Source organism: Pleurodeles waltl, chromosome 12 (assembly GCF_031143425.1).
Source record: "Pleurodeles waltl isolate 20211129_DDA chromosome 12, aPleWal1.hap1.20221129, whole genome shotgun sequence".
Lineage (NCBI taxonomy): Eukaryota > Metazoa > Chordata > Amphibia > Caudata > Salamandridae > Pleurodeles > Pleurodeles waltl.
Genome location: NC_090451.1, coordinates 203,133,947 through 203,159,038, shown reverse-complemented (window position 1 = coordinate 203,159,038; position 25,092 = coordinate 203,133,947). Strand labels below are relative to the sequence as shown.

The following is a 25,092-nucleotide window of genomic DNA, read 5'->3' as shown; positions in this document are numbered from 1 at the left end:
TCCAGCTCTGTCCATTCAATTTACCCAGCACTTTCTGACAGCGCCTAGATTGAATAGCCCCATTTTTTGCAAGGATCTAGCTCTTCCTGCAGCTTCTATGCTACACCTTGCTGCCAAGTGTTGTGGGCTGTCCCCTGTGCCTGCCCCGATTACAAGTGCTGTGTCTACCTACTGCTGACCGCTTGCTAACCGTTGGCCTGCTCCCTGTGCCTCTGCTGTGAAGCATTCCAAAGGCACTCACTTGAGAGGCTCCTCCTTTGGCTATTGTGCTCCCCATTGCTGTCCCTCTGTTCTGGCTTTGTCTGAGCCCACTCTTACTCATGGCTACGACACCCGTGTTTCGGGTGTGCATGGGCGAGTCAACGGCGAAGGCATGTGATCCCCCTTGGAACCCCCTTGTCCATTTAAATCTGGCATCCCTGTGTGGGGGATGGGGTTGGCTGATCGGCCCTTTTTAGGGTCGAGCCTGCGCTGCATGCGCTCGCGCATGCGTATCGCAGCGAGACGCTTTAGTGTTTAGAAAAGGGCTCGGGCCCTGTCGACGTCATGTCAGTGTTTTTCATTGGTTCGTGGGCTTGCTTAATAAAATCTGCTTGCTTTCATTAGTCGAAGGCATGCATACGTCATGCCTTTTCCGGTGGCTAGCCCTCCTCGAGCGCATCGACCAAGTACAGAAAACATGCGAGGCTCGCTGTTTTCTGTCCGGCTCGTGGACTACATTTTCTCTAATTTACTAGCGCAATTTCGCTTGGCAGAAGTCGAGCGCTTTACATATTTAATTGCACTTTTTCGGGTTACGTACATAAATGCACTTTTGCCGATAGGTGAAAAGTCGGGTTAGGAGTTTACAACGCTATCAGCTCTAACATGAGCAAACGCGAGACCCGTTGCATTGCAAATGCTTGTTGAAAAATACTGGCCACTCCGGTCCACGCATTTTTGTGGGCTTGGCCATCTGTTTCCTGTGTTCCTGCCCCTCGATAGGGGTTTGTTGCAGGCCCCTCACTGGTCTGGCTGCGTCTCCCTGGCCCGCGAAATAACTCCTCCCAGATGGGCGGTCCCCGTGCATCCCCCAGGCCGCTTGCGTGCACCCCATCCTTTTCCTTATGAGAACAAATGATTCATTTTTAATGCAAAAAACAACTGCAGGTTCATTCACACAAAACACAAATGGTCAAACATAACTATTCAAAACATGATCTCCCAACATAGTTCAATGTTCTGGCTGTCACTGTTTGTGGATTCAGCTCTGTCCGTTCAATTTACCCAGCACTTCCAGACAGTGTCTAGAGTGAATATCCCCATTTTTTGCAAGGCTCTAGCACTTCCTACGGCTTCTAAACAACACCTTGCTGCAGGGTGTTGTGGCCTGCTCCCTGTGCCTGCCCTGGCTGCAAGTGCCCACAGTTTACCTCTTGCTAACCATTGTCCTGCGCCCTGGGCCACTGCCGTGAGGCATCTGGAGGGCACTTACTTGAGCTGCTCCTCCTTTACTACTGCGCTCCCCCTTGCTGTCCCTCTGTGCTGGCTCCGTCATGCTGCCTGTGGTTCCACACGCTCAGGCAGCTCCCCACTCACTCTCTTCTGTCTCTTAATTGAAACTTAACTGCTCCAGGGCCCCTCCTTTGTTAAACAGGAACAAACCCATGCCTACCCCTGTCAAGTGAATCCCATACGGCTCATAGTAGCCCTATGCCTTGAGGTTGATTAGCCCATGTCTCACAAACCCTTACCCATTTGCTTTGCATACTTTAGACATTGTGATGTTCAATTTCCTCCTAGACCTGTTGACTGCCGCATTATCGCCTGCTCCCTTCCAATTGAAGCGGGGTATGATCACTGACTAGATCAACTCCGATGGTCGAATGAGCCTAACTACTGCTGTCAGTCCGATTATCGTAGACCAGAGTAGGTCCCTACACCCCATTCTGGCGAGGTTGTTCTCTCCTAGATGTACCACTATGGCTTCAGGCCTCCCTTCCCGCCAAACTGCTTGTTGCACTGTGAGTGGTAAGTGTTCCCAATGCATCCCTGGCTTGCCCATCCAGGATACAATTGTGTTGTGCACCCACATTCCCTCGTATTCCTTTTGTGCCAACACCCACCACTGCGCACTTGCGACAAAAGAGTGGGCCAGGATCCTCAACCAGCAAGCTGTCCTTTGCGGCCTGTCATGAGGAAAAGAACAAATTCAGCTTGGATTAGGCTGAATGTAACCCCGGTATGCCCTGGAGGTCCAGCGGCCGATCTTCTTGATACGATCCGCATTGAGGTCGTTGCAGTTGTTGCAGCTCTTATGCGGAAGGGGTGCAGTGTAGACTCCTTTGGATAGAGGCCTGTAGCCCCAATAGCCATTCTCAGGACTGCATTAAATTGGAAGCGGACGAGGTAAGAGCAATTTTCATGCTTGAAAAGGGGCTGATCAGCCAGGGGCCCGGCCTGTAGGTAGCTGCACATACAGCACACAGGACAGCATTCACTGTCTTTCAGGAAGTACAGGCATGTGACCTTGCCCCAAGGGAAACCCCCTGGCCATTTAAACGTGGCATCCCTCCAAGGGTGCCCTGCTGATTTACCCTTTTTTTTAAATGGTGGCCACTCCTGCGCACACATTTTTGCGGGCTTGGCCTTCTGCTTTCCGGGTTCCCTCCCCTATCTAGGGGTTTGTCGCAGGCCCCTCAGTAGACCTGCTGCACCTCCCCAGCCTGCAAAAGGTATCAGTGGTGGTTCAAAGTTGAAGACTGTTTCATTCCATTTTGGATACCAGAGTTGTTCATTTTCAAAACCTTTTTTTAAATTTATTTCAATAGAGAACAGTTAAAGTTTATAAAGTTTATATTATAAGAGGTGGTAAAATGATTAGTACTCAAATACAGCATGGATAGTAAACATGCTCAAAAAGCACATTCCCCATTCAAGGTATAGCTTTCAAACTGGCCAGATCTAAATGAGGAGGGTTTTACGACGAAACCCCAAAAATGTGCTTCACAACTCAGTCCCCTGTGCCCCAATAAGCGTCTTCTGATGACTTTGTCTACGCACGTACAGCGTCTCCATGCGTGCAAAGTATCCTGGAAAGTTGAGCACCCTTAACAAGGAAAGATTACATTTTTAACACAATTGTAAAGTGTATTGATACCTCCTGGATTTGCCAGGACAGTTCCGGTTTCGCACCATCCGTCCCGGCAAATTTCTGTAAATGTGCCACATCATGTACCGGTTTTGAGAGGCTGCCGATTGAACATAAAGGCAGGCATGTTTTCATACGTTCTCATGCAGGATTGATTAGTAGATGCTATAAGAAAACAAATTAACACGGCGTCTGTAGAGATTATGTCAAGATGATCACGAATAAGAAGATTCCACTGACAGCCCCAATTGTGACTACACAGTGAGCCGTGAAGTGTATCCTATTTCTATGTTCAATTCATTTACAGCTGTAATGTCTACGTGATTAGCGTCTGTTGTTTGTCCTGCGCCCTCTGAAGACGTCACAGAGGCGCGTCGCAAGCAGTGACGTACGGCTTTGTTGTGGTTTTGTCCTCGGCCTGCTGTTGCAGCTGTGCCTGAGGATGGCCATGTTCCGTAGCTTTGTGTCCGGGAACCGGCATCAGCACCAGGCCGCGCCAGAGAGCGTGGAGGCACAATACAGCTGCCCCATCTGTCTCGAAGTCTACCAGCGACCCGTTTGCATCAACGGCTGTGCCCACACGTGAGAACCCATTGGGCTTGGGAAGGGGAGGGCTTTGAAAAGGCAAAATAGGCGAGGCGTTCAGAGAGGCGGGGCCTTGAATAGGTTTGGGCAAATGTTGTACAGTCCTGCAAAATCTAGGGGCTGAAATCATTATTGGTTTAGCAGATGCAGTGGCAGCCGGGCTTAGTTTGTGAGGGGCCCTATTCATCCAAATTATGGCAGTCTTTTATTAACCTAGACAGGAAAATTGGCCTGTTTCCTAGGTTGTATTGTGACATATGACAACCCTTGCTAAACCACTGGAGGAACGTGAACTTGAAGGGACAGTGTAATGAAAGGGGCTTTAGGAAGTATGTCTTCCAGTTCTGTCAAAAGGTGAAGTAATTTAGGAAGTGGACAGGTATGAATACGTGGGGTGGCTGAAAAGTGTGGGATTTCGCTTTAGCCAGACCTTTTGTTTGTATGATTTGGTCCCAACTTGGTCCAAGCCCCCATTCCCTGTCCAGTCTGTTAAAAACCTTGGTTTTCATCTGGACGAGAGCATGACGTTGGTGAAGCAGGTATATCACCTGGCATCTTTCTTAATGAGCGTTCTAAGAAAAACTGTTGTACTCCTACCTCCTTCAGCTCTCCGGATAGTGGTTCAGGCGTCTATCCTTAATTGTCTTGACTACTGTAACTCCTTTTTTTTGGATGCCTCACAAGGTACATTGAACAAGCTCCAGCACATTCAAAACCTGGTGGCCAAGCTAGCGCGTGGCTTCCCTCATCCTCTTCTACACTGCGTACGCTACATTGGCTTCCGCTTGCTAAAATAATTACTTTTAAAACTCTATGCATTGTTCATCATGCCATATATAAATCTGGCTCACCCTATTTGAGGAATAGGTTCAATATCTATTTCCTGAGTAGGTATCTTTGTTCTATAGATACTTTTTTTTAGGGGCGTGAGCAAAGCGCTCCCTCCTCTGCAGTAATCTCTCTTTGGGCTTTTAACCACGCCCCTGTCACGTCAGTCAGTTTCATTGGTTAGTGGACTTGCCTTTTAAAATCCGTGTGCTTTCATTCGTGAACGGCATAGATACGTCATGCCTTTTCCAGTATTTAGCCCTCCTACACAGCACCGGTAAACTACTGAAAACATACAAGGCTCCAATGTTTCAGCATGGTTTCCGGACTACTTTATCTTTTTATTTTCCACGCGTCTCGATCGTGCTGCGGTTTACATAGTGCGATTGCGCTTTGTTTTTTAGAGGGTATTTGCTTCTTTCTATTGCTTTCTTTTTTGCCTAGTTCTTGTATTTTTTTCTTTCGACTTGATGTGTTTTGCTTGCTGTGAGTTGACTGTTTGTTGGGTCCAGTAACTGAGTATGTGGGTAGTTGTTAGCCTCTCAGTGGCAGGACACCTTTTAGGTACTTGCACACTTATAAATTCCTAGCATAACATAAAATCATAGTATGAGGACAGACAACCAAAAAGAGGGCGCCAGACTGAAATTATAGCATTTCCTTACTGCTCTTAGAAAAAGGTAACATGCAATATTTAATGCTACATCAAAATCTAAGCTTTTTTTTTTTTTTTTTAAAGGACCGAAAAAGGTGTGGGGCCAGGCAAGAGGTTTATGGTTTTCGGTTAAAAAAACATGTAAAAGGGAGGAGTTTGATGACAGATACATTGGTGGGGCACAGTGGAATGTTTGGGGGTAGGTAAAAAAGGTGGAACTTTGAAAAAGGTAAAGGAGATTGGTAAAGCGTTACAGTTATACAGAAAACGCCTGGGACATTGTTGAAAGAACGTGTTTAGGTAAATGGTTGAAAGGGCTGATCTTTAAAGTGTCAGATGAAGGGACAAGAACAGGCGAAATAACTGGCTTTACGTAGAAACTACAGAAAATGCCAAGGGGACAGGAACATGATTAGTACTTAAGTCACGTGCTCAGGGCAGGTTGTTGCGTTTACTGGCCAAGGCGTTTTTCTTCAGAACATTTTAAATGGAGAGATTTGTGACACATTTGAAAGGAAAGTAGGTTTTGCTGTTGGTTGTGTTAGACCCTGGTACAGGAGGTTTGAATGATACTTGGTGAAGGAATTAAAATATCTAGACCAAGGACACCTTGGGCATTCTATATTTCCTCAGACATTCATTGCAAAGATCCCGACCCAAAATTTATCAAAGTCCTTCTTTGCTAAACTTGGACTTATCATTGGCTTTTGCCTCAATGGTGCAGTGCAAACGTCTTGTTTGATACATTTGTGTCAAATTAGTTGAATACGGCTTGGACCAGCTTGTCTAACTGGCCCTCTAAGTGGGGTGTGCTCTAGCATTGATAACAATGAACTACATTCTCATAGTTTATCCATCAAGTTTTAGACCCTCAGAAATGCGCCCTGTGCTCTAGGATTTCTCAAGTATCCCCAAATTCCAAACTGTATTTCACCTCTCTTCTGTGGGCTTGCCTTATTTTCTGTGATAGTTAGTTGGCACATCAACAAAGTGCTTGGGTCTCTCTTTAATAAACATAATGCTCTATCATCCTAGGGTTAGTTTAGGGAATGATCTTTAAGTGCAATGTCAACTTCAGAATTCTCAGTTGTGCGCCAAGGGATTTTATGTATGATGTAAGAAACCACAATATGAATAAGGCATCATTATGTTTTCTGTCCTCTATCTTTCTACCTGCTGTGCGCAGAGAAAGATAGCAAACTGTACTGTTTGTGAGAATTTTTTTCAATATTCAACTTTCCTTAGCAACCCTCTCCTTTTTAATTACAGTTGACTTATTTTCATTATTTTATGTGTTATTAATATTATGTCATCAAAATGATACTTTTCTATAAAATATTAAATTTTTACCTATGTTGGTCTAAAAACTATATTTTTGTTGACTAAATTTAATTTTGACAAACAATACCACCTCATTTGGCGTTAATGGAGTAAATGGAAAAAAATTAAACCTTCTAACAATTAGCACACTAACAAAATGTGGGGTCGTCATTATCAGTAACATTTTGTGATGGATTATTGCCATCACATAATTCTGTTTACTTTTTGAAAGATAGATTGGTGGTATTCACAAATGGGGTAAGGAGAATGCGATTTAAAAAAAAAAAAGTATCTGCATAAATAGAAGAGGATAAGCCAAGATACAAGTGGTAATAATTGCTACCCTACCGAAAATATTACTTAAAACCCTGTATCACATTACACTACAGCATCCCTTCATAACAGTGCATTAAATAGAGGGAATTGAAGCCAGGCGCCTTACTACAGTAATCATACTCACCACTTCAGAACTAAATAACCCATAACATTACTGACTAGGGGGCACCACACATAGCAGGCATCACAATATGATCTTAAAGATCCCACTTAGGAATACGAATTATGGTGGATGACCAAGAACAATATTGAAATATATGATAGCGAGAACCTTGAAAACAAACCAAATTCGATTAAGAACTCTGAAAAAGGGATGGCATGGTGAGAACCAGTGTTTGGGAAACATGAGAGAATGGGGGTACTGTGAAACATGGGAGCTGGTGGACATTGTCCAGGTAGAATACTATTCAGAACCGAGGATGGGTTGGAGAACTGTATGTGAGGTAGACAATGGATCTAATCTTATAACGATAAAGAAGATAATGCCACTCTACTAATAAGATAACTGTTGGCTCTGCCAAAGAATAACTATACAGGGCCACTAGCAACTTTCACAGCCTCCTACCAACGCACAGAGAAGGATGTACCTACCAACTTGGGCACTACAGGTTCCTGTGAGACACAAAGCAACGTGTTTTAGGTCGAAGGTCAGATGACTCGCACAGTTAATCCTGCAAAAACTAGCCAAATATATACTAACTTCACATGGGTCTGGACTAGAACGGGAAATTAGAGGGATTGCTCTGAATCCTGGTTCTGGCAGTTATTTCTGGGCCGGATGTGGGATCTGGCCAACCCAGTGAAACATGCTGAAATTGTCCTGGTGTCATTTTCAGACACTGGGGCACAATTCAGCAGCGTCTGCATGTTGTCTGCATTCCAATGGGAGCAGCAACCTTCAGGCTGCGAGGGGACATACTTATTTTACCATTCAGTCAGGCCTCAAGCAAAGGTCTGATTTAAGGGGTCATCAGCCCTGCTTTTGTTAAAGAATCTGGGGCCTAACACCTGGATGCCAATGCAATCCAAGCAATCAAAGGTGCAGCGTTTGTTACCACTTCACAAATACTTAAGAGAAACTATTGGAGGCAGGTTATTAATTTTGTTTAACTTGCTTGTAAGAGATATGCTTGCACTTTAAGTATGCAAGATTTCTCTGTATGAAGAATTACACATTTTATTGACTTACATGGCACCTACTTATTTTTTTAATTTAATTATTTTAAATCTTTTATAGCGCTACTCATCCCTTTGTTTGGTGTCATAGTGCTTTACTTCACGCATAGAGACACAGTAAATTATGCAAGTGTGTAAATCAATGTACAGTAAACGTTGCATAAGACAATGAGGGTTATAAGTTATAGGAATCACATATCATCCATACTTGCAGACATTATATGTTAAGAGTGAATGGTCAAGGGAAACCCAAAGCCTGGATATAAAATGTAATGTAGGGATTGTGTGTACTAACAAGACCTTATTACTTCGCAAAGGAACCCTTCTTTGCAATCTTGGAATAGCAGCAGATTGAGATCAAAACAGTAAGAATTGTATGTCTACAAATAGCTCATTGTGCTATATTGGAAGGCTTGCAATTTATGAACTGGAAATAACACAGTGATATCATATGTCAAACACAATTATCTCATATGTCAAAAGCAGTAGCCCACTTATCTCTCTAAGTAAAATACAAATCTGTGATTTTGTATGTGACTGGACAAAATACAGAACTCTCTGAGTACTGTGTCAGCCACCAGTGTTATGTTAATGCAATTATAATTCCTTCAAAATTGCTGGGCATGTTAAGATGTCTGCAGCAACATACTTAACCCTGTAAGATATTTTAAAATGCAGCCATCTTGTGACCAATTAAGTAATCTAAAATAGATTTACAATCACATATGTCCTTGTTGCTAATTTCTTGGCAGAAGTTTTTTTTTCTTCTTTAAATGTATAGATTGACTGTCAGGCTCTGCTTTTCAAGTACCACCCTTCATTACTCCACCCCCTTTCCTATGTCAGACCTTGATCCCAAATTTATGGGTTCCCAGAGACCCACTCTACTGTGGTCCTTATCCATTTGGAAACCCCTACACCCATTCCCTATATTTACTACAGACATCTATTTCTATCTACAGTCCACAGACATTCCCCTTCCCCAGCAAAGTCCCGTCTCCTTTGGGCAAACTGGCAGCTGCACATAAACTCTGCACCAAAGTGCTAAGAGACCTAGTAGTTGTTGAACATCTGCTGTACATAAACCATGTCACATTACATTACATTCTATTACATGTATAAATCTTACGACTGTATGATTGGGTCACGGGTAGTATGTTTTAAAGGCACATTTTTATGCAAATGTAGAAAAATAACCAGTCCCGGATAGTCTAAAATTCATACTTGCTAAATATGGGTTGCATGAATAGGCAACCAGAGTCAATAGGGTCTTTGAGGCTGTAATAGATAATATAGGCACACTGTCCCCTGCAGATGGATACAGGCACATAGGTTACCCTGTGCAAACAGCACAATACTGTTTAAACATGGTACCTATTATGTTTTTTATGTATAGTGCTTTATAACTCAATCTGGCGTTTGATTGCTAAACGGGGCAAATTGTCTCTACCAATGAAGTAATGCATTCTTCAGCAATTGAGCTTTGTGGGCCTGTAATTTCACAAAAATCGTCTTGTTGTTTTGCTTAGTGGGATATCTGTGGCTGCTTTACTTGGACTCTGTTCTGATCCATAGCTGCCTTTAATTCATTCCCAACTTGCTCGTGGCTCTAGATTGTGTCTCTCGTAGCAGCATACATGGGGCCGTTTTATTGCTGTATATGGTGTGTTTGTGTTGTCTTTGTATTTATGATGTCGGTTTTGAAGTTTGGATAGTTTTTAGGTATATAACTGTTGATACAACTTATCAATCTCAGCATGAGAGTAGCATTACACATTGACAAGCTCACTTTTAAGCGCTGTTAATGCAGAAATCTTTTTTTGTGTTGCTGTGAAAGTATTCTCTTTTACTATGTTTTGGGAGTGTAGGTATGTCAGTGGTGTGTGTTTTTCACACTAAGGCGGAAGCAACAGTATGTTTGTCTCTGAAGTGTTTCTGAGCACTCTAATAAAATCCAGTTCATGTACTCCTAAATTATGTCTTAATTTCTATTAATATTGTAATTTTTAGAGCATTACATAAGGTGTTTATGGTTTCCAAAGTATTTCAGGAATACAGTTATCACTTCTTTAGGGAAATCTTGTGGCACTTTTGAGAGTTTCTAAAACTTAAACACTAACACATATGTGCCTCAAAGTAGTTTATGAAAAACAATAGACCTCAAAGAGTACCATTAGTGCCATCTACCTCTCACTCTAGCATTGATACACTGAATAGAATGTTTCCAGAGTAAAATGTTCTAGCTACTTTTTCACTTATCTAAACAAAGATGTTTTTACTGTAGATAAGCTGAATAATTAATTCATATGAAGTATTTCTATTTTGTGGCTAATCCCCCAAAAATCCAAGGGTTCACTGTCTTACTTGATCCCTCAGAAATTTGTTTTTCGAAGAGCAGACCACTTTCAGTCATGTATTAATTGTTGCTGGAAAATTATGTTAATTACATTGTTTGACCATGCTGTAGTCACGTGGTCCATACTTTTGCCAGTTATTTGACTTTTATAAAATAAACATTGTTTATGTGATAGTCTCTTCAAATAATACAAGGTTTGTTTTTTTCCTAGAAAAGTGTTCAGAACATGAATCGTTGTACGCATTTTTCCAATTTGGTAATAAAAGTACAAATGTGTAACTCTCATATGTTTTTCTTTTAACTGTGATGGTGTTAAGATCCAACTTTTTTTGTACAAGGCTAGAAGGTACTTTTTAGGTCTCGCCTAGTCAGCGCTTGCGCTCTCTTTTCGAGACATGTTGTACTTAGTCTATGGGCTTTCAACACAGCCAGCGTTTTGGTTGGTTGTTTGATCTGCCTTTCGAAATTCCTTTGTTCTGGTTGGTGAATAGTGTACATCTGTCTCACCTTTGAGTGCTTTGTTCCCTCCTAGCGGATTTCACTCTTTGATCCTTTTTGTTGGTCATCTGTTGTATCCTCGCTCGCACCTCCCGCCCATCATTGCTGCTGTCCTTCCTGCACCTCTGTTTGTTTTGAAAGGGAGTTTCCTTGCACTGCTTTTTGTTGGCCCTCTCTGGCCGTCTGTTGCCTTCTCGTTCGCACCCTCTCCTTCCTGTCATTGGTGCCATCCTTCCCTGCCACTGCATGTTCTTCAGTGCTATAATTTCAACCAACCCACTTGCTCCCCCTATTGCTGCTTCCTTGCACACGTTGGTTCCAGTCTGTGCTCACTGGGGGGCAAGAAGCCCTGAGGGATGGGGCCCGTGCCCGGCGCATCCTCAGCTGTGTCAACTGTGGTGCAGCACGTACACGTGGCCATGTTCCTTTCAAAGGTAACACTAGGTTCAGACATCGGGGGCAGGGGGGCAATCACTGCACGTGGGCTGTGTAGTCTTGTTCAAGCCTATAATAAGGCTGGGAATGTGAGGAAGGGGTGAAATGTTCGAGCCCATGGGGCTCGCCCTTGGTCACAAAGTCGAGTGTCAGACTGTGAGTGAGAGCTGCTGTGTGCACACTCGGGATCCAGTGACCCATGTGCATTGCTTGGTCACAGCCCACCCAAACTGAGTTCCTATGCTTCATACCCTCCTGGTATGGGTTCTCGCCTGCTGTCACTGTTTTTTACAAGACTGCTTCTGAGGGCAGATTGCTGCTGAGTTTAGACCCCACAGGCAGGTGGCAGGGTGCTCAGAACAATGGATCTAATCTTATAACGATAAAGAAGATAATGCCACTCTGCTAATAAGATAACTGTTGGCTCTGCCAAGGAATAACTATACAGGGCCACTAGCAATTTTCACAGCCTCCTACCAACGCACAGAGAAGGATGTACCAACTTGGGCACTACAGGTTCCTGTGAGACACAAATCAACTTGTTTTAGGCCGAAGGTCAGATGACTCGCACAGTTAGTCCTGCAAAAACTAGCCAAATATATACTAACTTCACATGGGTCTGGACTAGAACGGGAAATTAGAGGGATTGCTCTGAATCAGAAGTTATTTCTGGGCCGGAAGTAGGATCTGGCCAACCCAGTGAAACATGTTGAAATTGTCCTGGTGTCATTTTCAGACACTGGGGCACAATTCAGCAGCGTCTGCACTGGCCAACTACTGAAAACGTACGAGGCTCCATGTTTTCAGCATGGTTTCTGGACTCCTTTTTTCTTTTTTTCTTTTTATTTCCTACGCAGCACAATCTCACTGCACATTTGCCAATACGTTTGACTGCAAGCGAACTTCTGTTTCATTTTGTGTGCTCCTTCATGCTCATGGTGTGGTGCTTTAAATCATGTCACTTATGTAAAACTGTATTACTTCTCATTTTCATTTCATATGGCAATAAAAGTCTGGTTAGGACTCTACAACGCTAATAGCTCTAAGTCGAGCAAATGTGAGACCCATTACATTGCAAATGCTTGTTAGGAATGTCCTTTTTGCTCAGGCTTTGGTGTGCCTTGAAGTTTGTTTTTGAATTCTTTGGCATTTTTGTAAGGCCTTTTTGTGCACTGATGTAGACAGTTTTTCAGTAGTTCAATTAAAAAAGGACCTGGGATCTTGAGTTCAATTCTGTGGTCTAGTTGAGAAGCAGGTATGATCCTTCTCAACATCCTAAGTTAGTGGTTGGTTTTCGTTTGACTCTGGTGTTATTTGTTTCCTGAACAAAAGTTAATTCAAAGCAAACTTTTATTTATTTATTTAACCAATTGTACTCCAGTTGTATTTTCTGCCTGGTCCTTAGGCACATCAAGTGGTCCACTCCGACTAATTTCCTTTAATTATCTCGTTTTTTAGGACCATTGAAGTATGAGAATTTTCCTTCCATCCAGAAATATGTGACTTAGAACAACAAGCGGAGCATGATTGGCACAAAGTCGACCAGTCCACATGCTTCTTCAGGGACACACAGATCAATGGAATCTTGTAACTTGCAAGATGATTTGCAGCTAGATATCGGTAATGAACAGGTGAATGCTTTTAATCAAGACGTGTCCTTTTAGTGCAGCACACAGCTGTTTGCTGGCAGGAAATACCTGTTCTGGTGACACACAGCCACCCACTTCCATATTCCCATGGTCGTATGGCCACGTCTCACACAGGCAGCATTTATTTTTTTTCTAAACTAAGCTGGTGAGCAAAATACTTCTTGCACTGTTATGAATCAAAGGTTTTCCTTAACCACAAGTGTGAACTTGTGATATGTGTGTGCCTTTTTCCTTAAGGTAAAGCCATAGCTACTGCTGTGGTGTCCTACCAGTTACTTTCAGGAAAGCCTTTTATTGAGAATGCCACTCTGCCTTAAGAAGAGGCTACAACGTGTACAACATGGTTATTCTGGTTTTCTGATTGATTGCATAGGCAATACATGTGACAGATCCCCTTTTTCCCATTGCAGTTCCATCTTGCAGGTTGCTTCATGAGGCGAGACGTCTTCTCATTCTGCATTTTAAATCAAGAAGGAAAGGGGTATGCCTACTGTTGTAATGTTGTCTGAAACTTTGGTAATGCTTTCCCTCCCTTTATTAGTATACTGCAAAATCATGACAGCATGTAGAAATGTGCTTTAGTAGAGTTGTGGTAGGTTTTATAGGGAATACCCTGTAGGCCACAGGAACTAGGGTAAAGTGAAGAACTGCAAAGTACAGTGTGTTATCACTGTAGAAGGATTTTAAAAAGATTGTGCTGGTAGAGAGCTGAATGAGTCATTGTTCTCAATCATTTAGTTTTTTAATTGTTGCCCTTAAACTTAAGAAGTGTTCATACATAGATTATTCATCCACACTACACATCATGTATGTATATGCAGACTTTAGTTTCAAATTCATAAAAATTAAAAAACATATTGCAATTCAATAAACCTCAGATTTGCCCATTTTACATTTATTTTACCATCGCTTAAAATATAGCCAGTCCTTTTTACTCTTTCGAAGGAGCAACACATTGAATGTTTTCAATTGTATCTAGAAGCTTTCTTTGTTTGGGAAAGCTGTCTATTGTGCTATATTCACAGACATCTTTACTAATTATTTGCACACAAGTGTGAGCACCAAGAGCCATTGGAAATGTTTCTTACAAGTTGTTGTATCTCTGCAATGCAAATATATTACTATACCGTGACACAGTAACTTTCCAAGAAATGTCCAAAAACCTCTCCACTAACTTGCAGCTTTACTGATAAAACTATATAGTGTATTAACAATCTGTGAAAATTGGGTTTCAGAAAACATATCCTTTGCACATCAACATATAAAGTATTCTGATTTGTTTTCATCCTATTAAAATATTTTTTCATCACACAGAAATATAAAAAAGGGCTTTCACAAATACTGAAATATATTTTATTTTGAAATGTTTGCACAGTTGACTCAGTCATTTGAATGTTGTGTGTTAGGAAAAAGCCCTATATCCTTTTATGTTATATTCTAAGTAGTCACACAGTTCACCTTGCAAAGTCCTGGCACTCTGTAGTCAGAAGGAAAATTAATTGAAATAAAAACTTACTTTTGACCCCTGTCTGTGAACAAATAGCAAATGTGACATAAGAACAAGATTTAAATAATCTTTTATTGCCCCTCTACTTTTCAACTGAACAGAACACCTGTTCAGTGTCAACTCGCCAGAAGGGACGAGTAAGTATTAAAAATAGCTCAACCTGATCAAATTAGACTCGCCAGTGCGAGTGGTCAAGTGGATTTTTCTAGCCCTACCTATTTAAAATCCACAACTCTGGCCAAACAGATTAACACTCATGTTCTATGGGTTTCACCACAAAATAGGGGTGCGAGGTGGCACCAGCTGGTCTTAGAAATGTATAAGACAAAGGCAACACAGCCCAGGCTTTGAGTGGGTTGCATGCAGTTGTCAGACAACTCCAAGTGCATGACAGAAGTGAATGTAAATTTGAGGATTGCCGAGCCAAACGCTCCAAGCAGCAGTTTCTTGTCAGGCAGGTGAGCAGGCAGAGCTGCAGAAAATTGGCCAGTCTTTTGGCCTCCAGCCAGACTTTGCTTTGGTAGGGATGACCATAGATTCCCTAAACACTCCAAGACTGTCTCGGCGCACCGCAAGCTAAAATGATGTAGGCTTTGTCACGCTCACAAGCGTACATGAAGAGCTACCTTTATTTCTGTGCCTTTGAGTACGATCCTAACCGGCTCTCAAAAATAACCATTTCGATGACTTGCACTACATCATGCAGGTATACAATGATAAGATGGAAATCTTCAGTTATGTGGGAGTGAGTGCATTTTTTTTATATCAAGTGTCAATAGATTCCTCTATTAAGATAACACTAACATACCATTTCAACACTGCTGGGTTATCTGGCTAAAAGCCTAAGCCTCTCTGCCCCCTCCCCACTAACATACCCCCAAATATTCTGTATGTCCTCGAATGACATTACAGAATGTCCAGAGATACTTTCTCTTGTTCATGCTTGCAGTACCTTATGTATTGAAGGGATACATTGGAAATGCCCTTCCTTGGTCTTGTTTAAAGATTTGTGTAAATGTTTGATTCACTTCTTGAATGTTTTAAAAAATACATTTTTATTAACATTTGCATGGTGCGACATATTAACCTGCAGCAGCCGTATACATTCACATCTCCGCATATTTGTCATATAGTTGTCAATGTCAATCGTTTAACCATCAGAGGCCAGAAGCAGGACATTTCACAAGTATTTCTGTAATCACACAGTTAAGAAATTATGACAGGTTGCTTGTATTGTAGGTAGAGCAGCATATACATCTTTTGTAATAGCATTGAAGCACCATTTTAACTTGAACAGTTAGTATACAGAAGAGAAAACTAGAAAAAGAAAACCTTATCAGGTCAAATTGTATCGGTCGACAAACTCCTATTTAGTTCCATTACTCTGAAAAAAGAGCTTATGTGCACCCCTAACAACTTTACACTGCTTTCGTCTGCGATGTGTCCACACCCTCTCCAAATATCTACAAAAAAGAGGCTGTCAGGAGAAGAATCATTAAAGTGTTTTTTTTTTCTTTGCTTGTTTTTCCAAAAATCTAAAACATGTTTGTCTTTTAGGTGGATAGGTTATCCAGAGCTGGAGATTTGCACATAATACTGGCCATTTTAAAGTTAATGTTTGCCTGCAAAGAAATACAGCAAAGGGATTTTAGCATGGGAGTAATGTAGTCTTATTTCTTGCTCCTCATACTAATAGAGCTGCTGCATGCTAAAATGGTTTGCTAAGACTAAGAGTAGATTTTGACGGTCCAGCAATTAGTGCATTGCGGCTGTCCAAGTGAAAGCACTTAGACGTGTACCACTGTCTGGAACTCTGAGGAAGGATGAAGGGCTTGGGTTTTCATTGAGGTGGGAGCTGATCCAGTTGAGGAGGATTCGGTGTTTTGTCTGTGTTGAAGTGAACTCAAATTTAAGGGTGACCAAGGCTTGCTTTAAAGTGACATTGACATTGATCCTAAGATGAAAGTATCTTACAGATGGCTACTTCTGTCTCACGGGTTGGGCATAAATTACTTTGAGCACAGTTTCCTCACAATAGATTTGTAGTTTATGGAAACTAGGTGTTCCATTAGCATACTAGAGATGTATCTGGAGTGACGGAGACACCACTGCCTATTTTAGCTAAGGGGAAACAGTTGCCTTGCTGAAAGTTCTTGGTGTTGAGTTTTAGCAGTCTGGCAGCATTCTCAAGATAATGAGGAAGAGCCTGGTCTGATCACTATTTTGAGGAAGTGGTGACGCTGTCAGGCGGCAAACTTGTAACTGAAGACCTTGCATTTTTGCAATTTCAGTATAAGAGGACTAGCCCAAATCATTATAAATTTCTACCCGAGTTGGATATCTTGAGGAAAGTACAATGTCATACACTAAAGGAGCTTTGTCTGGATATCATTTACCTCTGTTCCAACAATACTGTTTCAGCCTGCATTTTAATATGTTTGGTAAACTGCATTCACTGCCTCAGAACAACAGAGGGAGCCCATCACAGACACTTAAGTACGTAAAACGGAAATTTTAGATAAGCATTGGAAAAGCCAGTAGTTCCGGTTTGTGCAAGCTGGTGCAGTTATTTTTTTTGTTTTTTTGATTGCAAGCATATACCACAAAAGGAAAGCGTTATCACTGCCTGTTGGGACAGAAAAAACCTCTAGATGGTTTTGTGAGTGTGCACTCCTAGCTTGAATTATACTAATGCAAGTCTCTGCATTTATTCCTTATAAAGAGAAAATGTTGTCTCCTTGTTGGTGAACATGAGCAGGACAGTGGTGGCAGTCTGTATTTTAATGGAAGTTAGCGAACAGGGCTTTTTCCTTCTTCTATACAATAGGCTAGTGGCTTACCGACCACCCCAGTGTCAAGTTCTGTATGGCTTATGTGACTGTGACACCTACTACATTCCATGTTCTGAAAATAAAATGGGATGCACTAAGTGAAGGTACCACCTGACTGGTTCCAGAACAGCACATGTGGACTACACACAATCATTTCTGAGACAAGAGTATAAGAGAAGGACAAAGACTGGCAGTCAGTGTTCCTGCACTTCTCATTGATTGGTGTAGGTGAAACCTCACAGTATGTTGGGGGAAACGTCTGAGACCCAATTCTGAGGTCCTTGCAACCCAGTCTCCCAGAGGCGAGGGAGCAAGGCCTGAAGAAGTCTGCAGCCATGTTAGAAGCAGCTATGCATCTTGCTTGATAAATGAGTGAGCCTGGCCTGTTGAGAGATTAGTTCTGGAGTTATCCATGCAAGAGGAGCATTTCAAAGAAAGACAGGCATCTACTATATGGCGGAGGTGTTGCTTAGAACAGTGGTTCCCAACCTGTGGTCTGGGGACCCCTGGGAGTCGCGAAGCCTTCTCAGGGGGTCCGCAACTGCTTAGAAAATGAAAAAATATTGACAAATTAGGTCCCCAGCTACCAGTAATGACTCAGGCGGGGTCCCCGGATTCCAATGACAATTCAGTGGGGGCCCCTGGGTTCCATTAATGTTAAAATGGGGGTCCACATAAATCAAAAGGTTGGGAACCACTGGCTTAGAAGAACAAACTGACCACTGAAGAACTTGCCAACTTCAACTAAAAACATTGCGGGCACTGCCCAGAAATGTGATGAGCTCCCTGCCACTAAGGTGCTTCTCCCCAGTTCCCTTCATCGTGCTGCAAGATGTTTCCAGCTACCCTCCTCGATCTGGCAGCAATCAGAGTAGTAGCAAGTATGGAAAATGGAAGGACACTCCATGAGTCAACTAGATCACGACTGAAGTAGGTTGTGTTCACAGCAGAGAACTGAATTGTACTCAAGAAACATGTGCAGTCAGAAGGGTGCAACAAACTGCTGTGCATGGTTGTTGTAACCTGATTATGCATACTCTCACTGGTCCATGTACACGCGGATCATGAACCTGCTCCCCTCCCCTCTTCCCTTCCCCCTTTTCTCATTATGTGGGGGATACCAGTTTTCAGACTCCTGAGTCCCACTTTTAGCTTCCTCTCCTGTTGCCTTATTACAGCATCTGTAGGTATTTTGTGCCCTTTTGTTTGAGCAGAGGATTTTCTTTGGCCTGGAATTGTGATTGTTCTTCTGCGGGATCATAGTGTCTTTGGAACAGATCCTTGCACCTTGAAGAATGTATAGTTAGGCGCAGACTTGAAATCAAAGGCAGAGACAATGCAATTGAAGTCCTGGTGTCGCACTTCAGATAAAACAATGGGCTTTAGGTCTGCCAAGCTTGAGTGAGGCTATAGACATTATCTTTAGCCTGAAAAGGCCACTAAAATATAATGCACAGTCTACAGACTGGCCTACAGGTAATGAAACTGGAAACTATTCACTTCTCACACTGTGAACCAGTACCTATCCAGTTTTCCCCACTTAATAGTTTAACATTGCCTCACTTTACAATCCCTTTAGTAAACATTGTATCCCCTGAATGTATTTTTATGCCATATTTATTAGTTGGTGCAGTAAAGTACTTTATTTTGTATGTAAAGTTAGGACTCTTGCCGTTTTTATTTCACTTATGCAAGCGAAATGTTAGAGTGTTGGGGAAAATATATGTTTTGTGACTGTGACATTTGTGGTTTGGTTATTTTGTAAGGCAACTGTTGTTCTTCAGATTTCCCAGGCTTCCTTTTTTTCTCATCTTTTACTTTCTTGGAGTGTCTAGCATTTATAGATTTAATCTACCTTTTTTAACAGATTCTGTGGCGAGTGCTTACAGCCGTGTCTGCAAGTACCATCTCCATTGTGTCCCCTTTGTCGTATGCCCTTTGACCCAAAGAAGGTGGAAAAGGCCTCAAGTGTGGAAAAACAGCTTTCATCTTACAAGTCACCCTGCAGAGGCTGCAGCAAGAAGGTAACCCTCTGCCATACTTCACACATAGCAAGCTTCTCTTCATGTAACAGCAGAATATGGCGTGTATATATTTCTTTCCACAAATATGTCAGTGTTTGACAATGTTACTATGTTAATAATCTAAAACCACTTTATTAGTTTTCTGTGTTGTGCATTGTCCATGTTCATCACGTTGCCTGAAATCCCCTAAGATCAAGTCATGGTCCTCTTTCTCTAACACCTTAAGGGTTGCCTGCCTCTTGCGTTTATTCTAGTAGGCAGTGTGGCAAGTCTCCATTAAATGACTTGGGATATGGCTACAAGTTGGGCTTTGGAATAATCGCCACTTTAGTTCTACTAAACAAAAAAACAGAAACTGGCAGACCTGAACTTTGGATACATTTGTACATTGTTGTAGCTGATAAGGGCCTCTATGCTTATTAGTTCTGTGCTTCTTTTAATATTTGTATTATAGGCTCTGCATAGTCTTCAGTTTTTTTCGCTGTTGCACAAACATTGCTCCCTTTTGGTAAAAGGTATAGTTTAAATGGAATTGTGCCGCTACTTTGGAGCAAGCATTAAGGAGGAGTATCTAACACATTACCCCAGAGGAAAACTTAAGTGCTTGTTCAGTAGAAAAAACTTTCCTTCACTTGCCCTCTTATCAGATTTAATAACTGACAAAAATGGCAACTTTCCCACATTATACTCATGCTTTGGCCCAGAATTAAGGCACATTAATATGGTTGAAACTATAATAATTTCCAACTCTGGAGCAAGCAGCTTGCGTTCTTATTTGGGTAAACGATTTCCAAAGGTGCCGCCCTCACTGATGTCCTGCTGGGGACGTGGTCCAAACCCAGCACCGGGGCTCCTGTAAATAGGATAATCGGCCGCCGTCATCTACCAGCTCCTACTGACCCTAGTTTCCTCACCCAACACCCCACCCCGGAAAGCTTGGTGGTCCAGGCCTCCACTTCCCATGGTGCCTTCCCGTCTGCTGTCACCTCCCCCCCCCCCCCCCCCAGACAAAGCCCCACTTTTGGTGGCAAGTCTGGTGGGGGAAATGAGGGAAAACAGGGAAGAGTGATCACCCCAGCTAGGAACTCCTCTAAGATGTCCAGAGCTGAGGTGACCCCCTCCCTGCATAATTCTCCATCTTGGTTTGGAAGACCGGGACCAAGAGGTTAGGTTTGTGCCCCCTCCTCCAAAGGGAGTGGACACAAGAAGGGTGTAGCCACCCTCGGACTGTAGCCATTGGGTACTGCCCCTACCCTTGAAACTCCCCTAAATCTAGGATTTAAAGACCTCCCTGAACCCCGCTTACCATATTCCTGGCGACCTGACAAGAAGAAGCACTGCAGAGCTGAAACCCCAGCAGCGAAGAAGGAAGACAACTGATTTGGCCCCAGCCCTACCGGCCTGTTTCCTGCTTCAAAAAAGCTGCACAAGAACAGCAACGTATCCAGCGGGACCATTGACCTTTGCCAAGCTCCAGAGGACTGCCCTGCACCTTGAAAGGACCAAGAACTGCTGTGTACAGTGACCCTGTCCAAGAAGAAACAACAACCAAGGACTCCAGCCTCACTCCAAATGCGTGAGTCCTGGCCACTCTGCACCCGACGTCCACGGCCCGTGTCCATGTGGACCAACCAACTAGAGAAGATTCCCCAGGCATTTCTGAGGAAGTGCCCACCCTGGGCTGTCCTCTCCACCCCTCCACGACAACGACACCTGTAGAGGGAATCCCAAGGAAGCACCTGACTGCAAAGCTCCGAACGAAGATATCAGACGCCTAAAGAACACTGCACCCGCAGCCCCCAGGTCTTGGAGAACCCAACCTCCATTGCAGCTAGGTTCAGCAGGCAGCCTTCCTCCCTGTGCAGCCTGTGGTTTGCCCGAGTCGACCCTCTGGACCTCGTCTGCAGCATCTGAGTGACCCCCGGGGTCCACTCATAGAGAATCATTGGAGACCCCATGTTTTGTTTGCACCCTGCACCCGGCCGCCCCAGTACCACTGATGGTGTATATCTGGTGCCTACTTGTGGCCCCCGAGTGCTCCTCTAAACCCCGTGGGCTGCCCTCCAAAGGTACTTACCTGCCTGCTGATCTTAAACAGAGTGCCCACCAGTCTCCATAGGATCCCATGTTAAATTTGCCTCAAATTTGACCTCTGCACCCGGCTGACCCCGTGTTGCTGGTGGTGGGTGTTTGGGGTTACCTTGAACCCTGACCTGTGGACTTACTAAAACCCAGAGACTGGAACTTTAAGTTTTGTACATACCTGCAAATCAATCTAACTTTTCTTCTTCCCAAGGAACTGTTTCTGAAAATTGCACCGTGTCAACTTTTAAAGCTGGTTATTGCCAATATTTCAAAAACTGTATAACTTATCAATTTCAAACAAAGTACTATTGATACATGTGTGAAATAAAAATCTGTTGAAGTAATTACCTTCAACTTGAATCTTGTGGTTCTAAAAATAAATTTAGGAAAATATATTTTTGCTATATAAAAAACATTGGTCTAGAGTTAAGTCATTGAGTGTGTGCTTCTTCTATTGTCTGTGTGTGTGCAACAAATGCTTTGCACTACCCTCTGATAAGCCTAACTGCTCGACCACACTACCACAAAAGAGAGCATTAATATTATCTACTTTAGCCTCTGTTAAGCCTCTGGGAACCCCTGGACTCCGTGCACACCATAGTTCACTTTGATATAGTATATACAGAGCCAGCTTCCTACACTGGGGTCCAATATAAATGTTCCGTAGTCACACCTGACTCCCTCTCTGAAGCCCCCTTTCATCTGAGCTGTTCTGGACACAGTGCTGTTACAGTCTTATCCTCTCTAGCAGCGAGTCCAGGATATTCAGGTTATGATACCGATATTTCAGACTCTATCCTGGATTTCAGTGAGTCAGACTCTGAGGCTGTTGGGACTCATGGCCTCCTGCATCCTGTTAGTCAAGCATGCCAGATGGTGTACAAGGGATCTGCAGTGGGACCTGAAGCTTCAGTGGGTGCAGCGTCAGGGGAATCTTACTGACACAGTTAAGATTTCGGAGGGAACTGCAAAAGACCTGCAATGGTGGTTAGTGAACTGCGATTGGGTCAGAGGCAGACTCCTCTCCCTTCCCCAGCCAGATCTCACAGTAGTGAAAGATGTGTCTCTTCTGGGATGGGTCAGCCATCTGGGAGAGATAGAGATCAGAGGTCTCTGGCAGAATCCAGACTCCATATCAACTTACTGGAGCTCCGGGTGATCCGACTGGCACTGAAAGCACTTCTTCCTGTTGTAAAAACGAAGATAGTGCAGGTGTTCATGGACAACACCACCGCAGTGTGGTACTGCAACAAGCAAGGTGGTGTGGGGTCATGGACCCTTTGTCAAAATGCTCTGCGTCTCTGGACATGGCTGGAACAGCAGGGCATAACCCTGGTGGTTCAACACCTGGCAGGTTCTCTGAATGCCAGAGCAGACAAACTCAGCTGTCGATGCCTAGAAGATCACAAATGGTATCTCCACCCAGAGGTGGCGCAAGGATTCTTTCAGCAGTGGGGAGAGTCTTGGTTAGACCTCTTCACCTCCGCAGAGAACGAGCAATGTCAGCAGTATTGCAGGTTGGATTTTCCAAGGCGGCAATCGCTCGGCGATGCTTTTCATCGCTAGTGGCGTTCAGGCCTCCTGTATGTTTTTTCCGCCCATACCACTTCTGCCCAGCATTCTCAAGAAGATCAAGAATGCCCGGTCCCAAGTAATCCTAGTGGCTCCGGATTGGGCATGGAGAGTCTGGTATCCTGAGCTTCTGAAAATGAGCACTGATCCTCCGATCAGGCTGCGCCTTTGGGAGGATCTTCAGTCGCAGCAGCAGGGGAGTTCTCCACCGGAACCTATCAACTCTGCGCCTTTATGCATGGACATTGAGCGGCTGCAGTTGATTGCCTTTGAACTTCCTCTTAAAAGTCTGTAAAGTTATTTTGGCATCCAGGCGTCCCTGCCCTAAAACGGTATATGCCTGCTTTTGGAAACACTTGGTATATTATTGTACAGAAAGGTCTATTGATCCTCTTTCTGCTTTTTCTGATATCCTTCTCTTTACTCTATCCCTTGCCCAGCAGGGTTCTGCCTTGGGTACTCTCAAAGGCTATCTTTCTGCCTTATCGGCATTCCTTCGGCTGGCTGATCAGCCTTCACTTTTCATAGATTCCTCAAAGGGCTTTTACTTATGTTTCCCTCTATGCGCTTTGTTGTGCCCCAATGGGACTTAAATCTGGTCCTCACATTTCTTATGTGTGCTCTCTTCAAGCCCCTCCCCTCTGTCTGCTCACCATCAAGACAGCCTTCTTAGTGGCAATAACACCTGCCAGGAAGGTGAGTGAGATGCAGGCTCTTTCACCCAAGCCACCATATCTCACCATGTTTTCAGACAAGGTGGTTCTCAAAACCCGTGCCTCTTTCCTCCCCAAGGTGGTGACCTCATTTCATTTGGGGCAGAACATCATCCTGCCCACCTTCTTTGCTCCACTATATCCGTCTAAAGAAGAGGAGCGACTCTGCTGGCTGGACCCAAAATGAGTGCTTTCGTTCTACCTTAATTGCACAAAAGCGTTCCGGGTGGATGACCAACTCTTTGTGGGGTACGTGGGAGCAAATAAGGGTTGGGCAGTGCAGAAACAAACCTTTTCGCTCTGCATCAGGATCTGCTATGCGTTGGCTAGGAAGCAGCCTCCTGAGGGCTGATTCTACCAGGGGCAAAGCTGCTACCACTGCGCTAGCTTGGGGTGTTCCAGCCCTGGGTATCTGTCGGGCAGCAATGTGGGCATCCCTGCACACGTTTGCAAAACATTACTGCCTGGACAATCCGGTATAGAGAGATGGACACTTTCCCCGTTCTGTCCTACAGGACGTTTTAGTGTAAGTAGAGGTATCTGCAGCCCACCTTCAGGAAGTTATGGCTTGGGTAACTATTCTAAAGGAAGGAATCTGGAAGTCTCTATGAGATGAAGAAGTTGCTTACCTTTGGTAATGCATTATCTGGTATAGACTCTATCTAGCTGCAGATGCCTTACACCCACCCATGAGTCCCCGCTCTGCAAATGTCTAGTAGGGTTTGGCTTTATCCCTTTCAGGGCCCTAGTTTTGCACAGACGAACTGTTGGTTCTATCCATGACTCTGCGCTTCTGGCGTGGAAGTTTGTGGGTAAAACAACTGACATAATCGCGCCGGGGTGGTGCTTTTTATAGGTGACCGTGACATCATAGATGGATCCAACAATGCCACGCGGAGCTGAATGACGCACGCAGATCTGAACGACGCCACCCAAAGGCACGTGCAGGGTACTGCTCAGCAATATATTCCATATTCGAAGCTGACGCCAGGCGATTCTAAGGTAAGGAATCTGCAGCAAGTAAGAGTCTCTACCAGATAATGCGTAACCAAAGATAAGTAACTTGTTCGTTAACTATATTTTGGTTATTCACGAGAAATAGTTAACAAATTTGCTGACTTCTATCAGACGCTTTATTGTCCTGAGGCAGCAGCGGACCCTACTCGACTGGGGGCCCTCTATGATCGCATCCATCCAGACAGAGAAGTTAGCAAGACCAAAATTGTGCAAGCCATTTCTGGTTTTCCCTCTTACAAGGCTTCCAGGGAAGACTGATTCCCTGCGGAATTTTATAAGTGGACTGGAGGGTATGGGTCGATACTCTCTGGCGCCTTCTGCGAGGCTGAACAACACCCTTAGCTCCATCTCCAACAAGGCGATGATATAGGTCCT

The 25,092-nt window shown here is 43.6% G+C and overlaps 1 protein-coding gene across 4 annotated transcripts in view; it reads left to right on the top strand.

The window, feature by feature from the left end:
* The first annotated feature begins 3,500 nt into the window (after positions 1–3,500).
* The window catches only part of RNF166 (ring finger protein 166), a 55,338-nt gene continuing 33,746 nt past the window's right edge, over positions 3,501–25,092 (top strand). Inside the window, exons 1-4 of one of the 4 annotated variants that reach the window (XM_069217171.1) lie at positions 3,577–3,712; positions 12,778–12,950; positions 13,379–13,449; positions 19,174–19,330. In XM_069217171.1, coding sequence (XP_069073272.1) covers positions 12,843–12,950; positions 13,379–13,449; positions 19,174–19,330 — 336 coding nt within the window. In that variant the 5' untranslated portion in view covers positions 3,577–3,712; positions 12,778–12,842. Of the gene's footprint in view, positions 3,713–12,777; positions 12,951–13,378; positions 13,450–19,173; positions 19,331–25,092 lie in introns of those variants that run through there. The other 3 variants (XM_069217173.1, XM_069217172.1, XM_069217174.1) reach the window with 3 other exon arrangements.